This window comes from Chenopodium quinoa, unplaced genomic scaffold, assembly GCF_001683475.1.
Source record: "Chenopodium quinoa cultivar QQ74 unplaced genomic scaffold, ASM168347v1, whole genome shotgun sequence".
NCBI classification, from domain to species: Eukaryota; Viridiplantae; Streptophyta; class Magnoliopsida; order Caryophyllales; family Amaranthaceae; genus Chenopodium; species Chenopodium quinoa.
The window spans coordinates 4,239,147-4,248,242 of record NW_018743285.1 but is presented as its reverse complement, the minus strand read 5'-3'; the positions used below and the strand labels follow the sequence as shown (position 1 = coordinate 4,248,242).

General features: G+C 33.1%; 2 protein-coding genes across 2 annotated transcripts; both read right to left on the bottom strand.

The window, feature by feature from the left end:
• Positions 1–474: 474 nt before the first annotated feature.
• Positions 475–1,899, bottom strand: LOC110735567 (basic blue protein-like). The gene is made up of 2 exons (XM_021915758.1): positions 1,614–1,899; positions 475–821 (listed from the first exon to the last, which is right to left on the bottom strand). The coding sequence occupies exons 1-2, from the start codon at positions 1,792–1,794 to the stop codon at positions 622–624; spliced, it is 381 nt and encodes a 126-aa protein (XP_021771450.1). The 5' UTR covers positions 1,795–1,899; the 3' UTR covers positions 475–621.
• A 3,978-nt stretch (positions 1,900–5,877) lies between these two features.
• On the bottom strand, positions 5,878–8,614 carry LOC110735801 (basic blue protein-like). The gene is made up of 2 exons (XM_021915984.1): positions 8,349–8,614; positions 5,878–6,441 (listed from the first exon to the last, which is right to left on the bottom strand). Exons 1-2 carry the CDS (start codon positions 8,527–8,529, stop codon positions 6,242–6,244), a joined length of 381 nt encoding a protein of 126 aa, XP_021771676.1. The 5' UTR covers positions 8,530–8,614; the 3' UTR covers positions 5,878–6,241.
• Between the last annotated feature and the right edge of the window lie 482 nt (positions 8,615–9,096).

Genomic DNA, 9,096 nt, shown 5'->3' with positions numbered 1-9,096 from the left:
TAACTTAGTTTTTAGGAATCACGTTGCATTTATTGTTTGGTGATCAAAATGTGAAAAAGGAAGAGCTAGTAGAGGCCGCACTTGGGCTAGGATAGCGATTCCTCCCTAAAGGAAACATTATTTTAGTACCCTCGCTCCCAAACTCATTTCTGGTACAAGTAGACCAATTTGGGCATTGGTAAACTTATGATTAATGCTAAATATCCCTTGAACTCTACTTGGGAGAAAAGCACGAACGGGGTTTATGAGTTTTCCTAAAACTCATTGACGACTCCCTATTAGTTCCTTACAAAAAAACGTAATGATAGAATCAATTCTAATTCAAGGTCCGCCAAACAATCAGGAATTCAAATCCTAACACACCTTAAAAAAGTGTAAAATTCTAGGCTTTTAAAGGGTCATGGGCATAGAGGAGAAGGATTCCCTACGATAGACACACCCTCCTCACAAATACATAGTTAATTCAAAACATAATTAGAAATCAAACACGTAGTAGTACACTTTCATTTAGATTTTATCGTCTTACACAATGATTAATAGTTTAAGATACACTGATACACTGTCAACGTGACAACTATCATATAATTCTGCATAGCAAGAAAGCGAGATTTGGCCAGATAGTTAAGCTGCACTAATAGCAATCTTGACTCCAGCTGGGCAATGGCCAGGAAGAGAGCAGATGAAGTAATTTTGACCTTTGGCTAACTTGATTCTATCCTTTCCAGTTTGGTAAACTTTTGCTCCTTTTGGTGAAGTGCAGCTATCATAATCCCTTTTATTTACTGATACCACATTGTGTGTTGTTTTATCATAATTGAATGCTGCCAAAAAATAAAATAACATCATCATTATGTTCAAATTAATATAGGTTAACTTAATCAACATTCATAATTTCTTTTAATAAGCAGTTAGGCACTATTTACATGAAATTAAACAAACATGAATAATACGGAGTAGTAAAAATATTTAACCATGCAATGAACTATGCAAGTAATATAACTTAATCTTGAATTCTAGACATGCAATCCTTTTGAATTTAATTTATGCATGTTTCTCTTATTTAATATATGTAAGAATATGTTTCATATAAACTATTATATATTATGAGTATTAACCTTTTGCGGTCCTAGCTAGAATTGTATAATAATGTATGCTTTAATGAGCCTCTATAATTTAAAGTAGGTAATGTAATTCAATACCCGTTATATTTATATATTGAGCTGAAAAGTTGTTTTTTATTTTATTTATTTATTTATTAATTTTTTTTTATAATTATCTAAATGATTGACAAACATATAGCTAGAAACACAATAATGAAAAGTAAATCGATTATTGATGTGTTAAGGTAACACATATTGTAGGTAGAGGTAGATCTATAATTTTGAAGATAGAGTGTCAATATTATGTTCATGGGGTGTCAGAAACTGTAAATTACTATATAAAAGTATACGTGTTAAAGAAATTAAAAAAAATTACGTAGTATAAATGTATTATAGTTATAATATATAACAGGATGCTTTGTAATAACTCACGTGTGAGGTTAAGCTAATCGAAATTTTAATCCCAAAGATGTGGTAATAAAAGCGACATATGTATAAGTAAAGTGAACGAACCTAAGACATCACCAGCTTTGAAGGACTTGCCATTAGTCCAAGTATTGACATTAAAGGTCCATCCACCAGCTCCTCCTACTGTATAAATAGCTCCAAATGTAGGCTTGGTTAGAGTCAAGAAACATAATATGCCAACTACAAAGACCATACTTAGTCTTACACTGCCACTTCCCTGACCCATTTCTAAGCAAAATGTAACACACCTAACTTACCAAAATAATATAAAGACTAGAAAGAAAGAGAGAGAAGAAATTATATATGAGCTATATTGGAGTGATGTGTTAGAAGTGAAGGAATACTATTTATAGGGCTAGCTTATTAGTGGGAGGACGTAGTGATAGACCCAACATAGTGTGTTGATCTAGAGTTTACACCAACTAGTTCATAATACTTTTTTTCCCACAAAAATAATGATATACGGAAAACAATGTGTTTTAGGTCATTTTAAAAATTACAATTCATCACTTAGCTTATATGTAGTTTTCTAAAACAACTCAAAATAGTCACGAATACTTCCTTGCTATCAAGTGAGATTATTTTAGTGATGACCTATATTATATATTAAAGGTTTTCCATGGATATTTTTTCTTCATCATATATATTTTTTTTTTGACATATTTCGGGGTAAATTTTGGTTTTCCCCAACAAAATAAGACAATATCTAGTTAGAAATTGGTGCAATGGTTATAAGTCCAAATATAGGGTAGGTGATTAATTACCTTTATTTCAAACAAATTAAATCTAACTACTAATTAAACCAAACAAATTTTGGTTTGTAATTTCCTGTCCTATAGAATGCTAATAATTTATATCGATACCTAGTAATTAATTCAAAATCCACAATCGAGTTCATTCACTCAATCACTTACTGAACCTATTCTTTATCGACCACTCATTAAAGGCTTTATTATTTTATCGTTTCTATTTGAAAATGTGGGCATGTAAACATTCTTTCGAGGCATAACATAGCATTTCAAGCTATAAACATATGATTATAAAAAAAAAAAAAAAAAAAAAAAAAAAAAGCTTTAAACATATTAACATATGTAACTTTTATGATCAAAGCAAAAAAGTCTAAAGCAAGTGGCCTTTGTAACTAATATAACTTCTGTCCTTTAGAGCTTTACCAACTCCATTAAGTGCTAGCTAGTCCTCCATTGTGAAATATAGTGCTCCATATTAGACTTCAAATAGTAATAATGTGTATATTGTATTGAGTAGTGTGATAGTATAGAGAAAATTCAAGTTTCTCGACATGAGAAACATATTATGTATCTCAAAGGGGTAAATTTGTCATTTTAGTCAATAAATTGGGTTAAAATTGTAAAATTGTCTAATAAATGGAGAAACTGTTTTAGCAAAGCAGAAGAGCTTTAATGGAGAAGCATGTATTTCAATGGTGAAACTGTTTTAGTAAGGACTGCCTTAGAATTCCCATATTTAGGCTCCCTCTTCTCATTAAAGCTCATTCTTACCTACCGCTACCACTTCATTGCATAGTTGCATACTTCCATCTACACAACCACCAAACTAAACTTTTCTAAAGTTGTAAAAAGTGTCCTGCGTCAGAAATCTTTATTTGTTGTTGGAGATACATTATAGCGTCAAATATAGTAATCACTAATCATATTGAGTTTTTTAGAGAGAGTTGGAATGCGTCCCACCATTACTTTTAATCTTGTAGTGAGACGGAATGCAATTTAGCTAAATATTAATCGATATCAGCCTATCAGGTCAGTAGTTGTTAAACCCGTGCGTTATACAAATTACTCATATTGCATTAATTTTAATATAATTCAAACCTCCTCCCAATATCCTAGTATTTCTTTCACAAATCCAACTTATACACATTAATAACACAATACTTTCTCATTTGTTCTCACGCAAATTAAAAGGTAAATTAAACCTCACATGCCATTATGCATGCATGACACCCCATATAAAATTAAAAATCTACACAATCTCTCCTAATTAATTGGCCTTCTAAATTTTTGTGGTTATTACTAGAAGTTTAACCATGATTTAAGAATGTTGCCAAACGATTAATATATGTAAATCTTAGCATGTCACAAATCAATCATTATGCAAAACGTATGTAAAAGAAAAATGGAACTTTGATTTGGAGATGGAGCCATGGAGGAGGTACTGACTTATTAAAAAATTGATGATGTGAAGCTGACATCAGCATCGAGTTGTATTTGCAAAGCTTATATTGTGCCCCTTAATTTTTTGTATTATTTTCTATTTAAATACTTCCTCTGTTTTTTAAGTGTCCCAATTTGTCTAGACAAGTATGTCAATATAGGTTGTTGAACTTTGACTAATAATATCTTTAATTAATTATCAATAAATATTAATTATAAGAAATTGATATTCGAAAACTATAAATTGAGACGATTCTAATAAGTGCCAACACTATTTCTCGTATACGAATATAAATCATTGACAAATAAAAATAGATGCTTTAAAAATTAGGAGAGAGTATTAATTTAAATTGTCCAATAAATTTTAAAGACAATACAAATTACAAATAGAGTGGAATAAAATTTGAGCTTCTGACTGTCATACATAAGTATTTAGTCTTAGCCACTAATTCTAAGACCACCTCATCGATCGTGTATTTCCTCATTTGTTGTTATGTGTTTAATGAACCGTGTTGTTTTGTCCTAGCATCATGCTTAGGCGCTTAGCTTCATTCATTAGGCTCCAGCAGTCAAGCATGCAACTCAAATGGGTGACTTCAAAACTGAGGTATCATAAAACAAAAGGATCCATTCATTTTTTTTTTTTTTACTTTTATTTATTATTTTTGTTCCACCTAGTTCACCCTTTGAATTAAAAAAAAAAAAAATAGATTTTCAAATTAAATAATACACTCAATTATTTTTTTTTTACTCAATTATTAACAAAGTATCAACTTTCCAAAAAAAAAAAACAAAGTAAAAATTATTAGCATTATATTTTCTCTACGTAAACTTGTCCTTGAAAATAGATAGGAGCATGCAGCATATACAACGGCGTAATAGTCGTAAACTTACCGTGTTTTAGGGTACAGATTTGACTCAGATCACGTCCTTTTCATAGGTTCAATTGATTTAATTTTGCTATAATTGCCTTGAAATCCCTTAATTAAGGATCTAGATTAGATATCCATTAACTTTATTACTCCTTGTATTATGTGAATCAGATGTGACAATTAGGATAGTGTGACTAATTCTGTTATTACTCCTTGATTTAATTTTTTTTTTTTTTTTTTTTAGTGGTGCAATGATGGCTAATTTATAAGTGTCCACCTATTTCACTTAGATGAGGTCCTTTGGAAAGAAGCCTAAAAATAATTAAATTCGTGTGAGTTAGGTTTAAAGCAGACAAAGTGGGTAACCTAGGCTCAAGCTGCTCAACAGTTTGAAGTTTTATGCATTTATGCCAAATGCATACGAGTAATTTTCATATTGATTCAATTATCGAGGACAAGATTATCAAAAGAAATCAAAATTTAACAAAATCTTTCATAATGATGAAAGTGGATAACAAACCACCCTTGACTCTTGGTCAGAGGAGGACCTTTCACTGGGGTCATTTGGGGCCCGACCCTCGGTAAAATTATTGTAATTAATTAGGTATAAACTTAAATAACCTTATTCTACTTATAAATATTAGGACATAACAGTGATTAGTTTTGAGCGAGAGGTAAAATATCTATATCCTGGCTCCTCTAATATTTTGGACCAAGATCTGCCACTACTTTTGGTGATTGTGAAATTGACTTTCATGCAATTGTAGACATTAAGTTCCCTTTTGTTTTATCTATGGTATAAATTTGCCCCAATGTAATTTTCCGGGAAAGATTTAAAAAGAAAGTGATGATGTGGCAAAAATTATGTTTTGTTTCACACTTTATCATAGGACCGACGATTGTAATTTACAATACAACGTTCAATTTGTTACCATAGTTGCTCATTTTTTGCTCATTACACTTGTCTAACAATGAGTAAATAACGACAAAATTGGTTAAGACGCTCTCCTTTAGTGTTGTTTCCCTCCTCTCTACATCCGCCAAACACCCCTTTCTCCCTCAATAGCGTAAGTTGTTGGTCCGAGTTCAATATCCACAATTTGAGACATCAGTATAATATCTAGACGTTTTAGACATTTGAAACCGTAATACATCATTTACGAGAAGATAATTTGAGGACAAAAGACGTACTAAAATACTTTTATAAAACAAATATATATATCAAGATCCAAGAATGCAGTGAAAGAGTTATAATTAAAACACACACATATATTATACTTGTATACTTGCACATATAAATCCTCAATTTTCTTATCCATTATCAAACTTACACTTCACAACAAACTTTCTTAACATAAGCTAAGAACATGCCTAGCCGCCTAGGTATTATAAAAACCACATGCACACCTTAACAGAAAATAATAACATCACAAGAAAAAAACAACATTAACTTAGCTACTTCCTCTTTTCCCTCATCATAACATAATCCTCACTTGCACCCTTTTTTCCTTTTATTTTCAACACACATTAGTAGCTCAATACAAATATTATAAACCTACAATTTGAAAAACATTAATTAAGAGAAGTAGTAGTAGTTGAGGTAAATAATAAATTAAGCAGTATTAATAGCAATCTTCATTCCACCCTGGCAATGGCCGGGGAAAGAGCAGATGAAGTAATTAAGGCCTTTCTTCAATCTAATTCTGTCTTTTCCACTCTGGTACGCCTTTGCCCCTCGTGGTGCACTGCAGCTTGCAAATCCTCTGCTGCTCACTGGCACTACATTGTGCAGGTTTCTTGCATAATTGAATACTGCATTCAAATTTTTTAATACAAGTGTTATACGGAGTACTATGTATATATCGCCTTGTACTATGAGAAAAAACTTTGTCTATCCACCGACATAAAATGATGCACCTGAAATGTACTTATCTTATTAGACGTGATTGACTGTGATTTTCAGTTTATACTTACACCTGACTAGTTTTTAAATTTTATTGACGTAACAAATAATAATACTTGTACGAAAATATGATGTATATGAACTGTACTTATCTTATTAGACCTGCTTAACTATGATTTTTACTTTATACTTATACAGTTACACCTGATTAGTTTTGAAATTTTTATTTTTAAGTGATCTAAATGCACCTTGATAATTAGTGGTTGGATTAGTAATAGTATATTATTTTCTTTTCACATGAAAAACAAGAAGGCTTAAGCATTAAAGGTAAGTAAAGAAAAAGGTAACTTTTTTTTTTTTTTTTTGGTTTTTCTTTTTGGACAAGTGTGGTTTTTCTTTTTGGACAAGTGATGTCAAAACAAGAGTTTAAAGTCAAAACAACAATTATAAAAATCCGTGCCTACTTTTGATTGTAAAGTTGTGAAACTAAAAACCCACTAGGAAAATAGAAAAAGGCCAAATTAGAAAATAACACCCGCTAAAGACCCCGATTTTGATAATAACACCTGTTGAAAAAAAAGTTTTATTATAACACCTACAAAAATCCCAAAATTTTGGTTTCACCACCCATTAACGGACTTTTGGATGGAAACCGTTAGTGGGGCCCGCCATGTACACGTGTCAATAAGGTATTGGTTTTAAAAAATGATAAATAAAAATAAAAAGTAAATTTCAAAGAAAAACCCCTAAACCCTGACCCAGCCACCAGAGCCACCACCGGCGGCCGTCACTCCACCGCCGGAGACCCCCACTACCGCCGGAAACCCTTCCTTCACCGGCGGAATCACCGGCCATCACCCCCACCGACATTAGTCCCCCCACAAATCCCCTTCCCCCTTCCCTCTCCCCGAAAAAATCACCCCCACCCACCACAGCCCCCCCCGCGAAAACCACCTAGCCCCTTCGCCCCCTCGCCGAAAACCACCCCTGGAATTACCCCTCACCTTCAAACCGGCCGAAATCGACCTTAGAAGCCCCAGATGTGTCAATTTTGCGGTGGAGGCGAACGAAATTGGCTGTTTAGGGGAATGCCGGTATTAGGGGAGGAGGTTTGGGGGTTGTCGGTGCTAGGGGAGGGGGTTTAGGGCGGTGCTGGTGTTAGGGGAGGGGATATCGGGCGGTGCCGGCGTTAGGGAAGGGGTTGTCGGTGTTAGGGGAGGAGGTTTCTGGGGCTGGCTGGGTGTTAGGAGGGTTCCGGCGGCTGGCTTGGCTGGGGCAGGTGGTGCCGGTGGTGGGGCGGGTTGGGTTAGGGGGTTAGGTTTTTTTGTTTTTTTTAATTTTTTTTATACCAATACACAACTGACACGTGTACATAGCGGGCCCCACTAACGGTTTCCATCCAAATGTCCGTTAGTGGGTGGTGAAACCAAAATTTTGGGATTTTTGTTGGTGTTATAATAAAACTTTTTTTTCAACAGGTGTTATTATCAAAATCGGGGTCTTTAGCAGGTGTTATTTTCTAATTTGACCATAGAAAAATGAATCAACTAGAACTATACTAAAAAAATTGCATTTTGTTGTTATACTTATATAACCCGTCACATTCAGAAATCATATTCAGAAATCATTAAACTCCGTACATTGATGATAAATATGACAATGACATATTGAAAATGATATTTCCTCCAATCCATATAGAATTAATAAACATGTTGATAAATACACGTACAATTATAATCAAAATCCATAAATCATAATGAAATAACTAAATTCGAACGGAGGGAGTAAAAACGTTAGAGTAAAGACGAGATCTTACCAAGAACATCACCGGCTCTAAAGGACTTGCCTCTAGGCCAATTGTTGACATTAAAGGTCCATCCACCACCATTTCCAACATTGTAAAAGGCAGCAAGACTTGGCTGAATAATAGCCAAAAGACAGAGAACTGCTACTCCTGCTACCAAACTTGATCTTGCACTGCCTCTTCCCTGAGCCATTTTTTGTTAATTACTTTAGTAAAAGATGATTAATTGCTGTAAGTAAAAATGCAAGTGTTTTTAAGTGTAGAAATTAGAGAAGTGAAGGCCTCTATTTATATAACTTTGGTGGTGTTATTTTCCATGAAAGAGGAAACTTTGGTCCCACAATAGTAGATTTTGTTTGAATTTTAGGGAGTGTGGAATTTTTTTTTTTTTTTTTGAAACCAGGGAGTGTGGAATTTAAGATACTCGTACTTAATTATTTAATTAATTGGAGTATTTATTTGCCAACTAAAGTCTTTTACTTTTATTTTTAATATTTGTAGGTTATCTATACTATATATATATATTAAAAGCCGTTTTTAATCAAGGATACACGTCACGTGTCACCCCTCTCTTCCATCAAGAGAATGCCACATCACCCAAATGACCCAATTAGAAATATAAAAGGTACATGTCAATTAAAAAACCTTTTTGTTAAGAGAATTGAACTTGGGTCTATTGGAAAACAAATAATAAGTCCTACTGTCTTTGCTATGTAATAATTTTGTTTACTTCTTCATCTTAATTATAGTTAATGTAGAC

Excerpts from the sequence above, each read along its gene's own strand:
- LOC110735567 (XM_021915758.1), bottom strand. The coding sequence starts at position 1,794 with ATGGGTCAGGGAAGTGGCAGTGTAAGACTAAGTATGGTCTTTGTAGTT. Across the intron at positions 822-1,613 it reads CAAAGCTGGTGATGTCTTAG|CATTCAATTATGATAAAACA; the intron begins GTTCGTTCACTT and ends ATTTTTTGGCAG.
- LOC110735801 (XM_021915984.1), bottom strand. The coding sequence starts at position 8,529 with ATGGCTCAGGGAAGAGGCAGTGCAAGATCAAGTTTGGTAGCAGGAGTA. Across the intron at positions 6,442-8,348 it reads TAGAGCCGGTGATGTTCTTG|TATTCAATTATGCAAGAAAC; the intron begins GTAAGATCTCGT and ends ATTTGAATGCAG.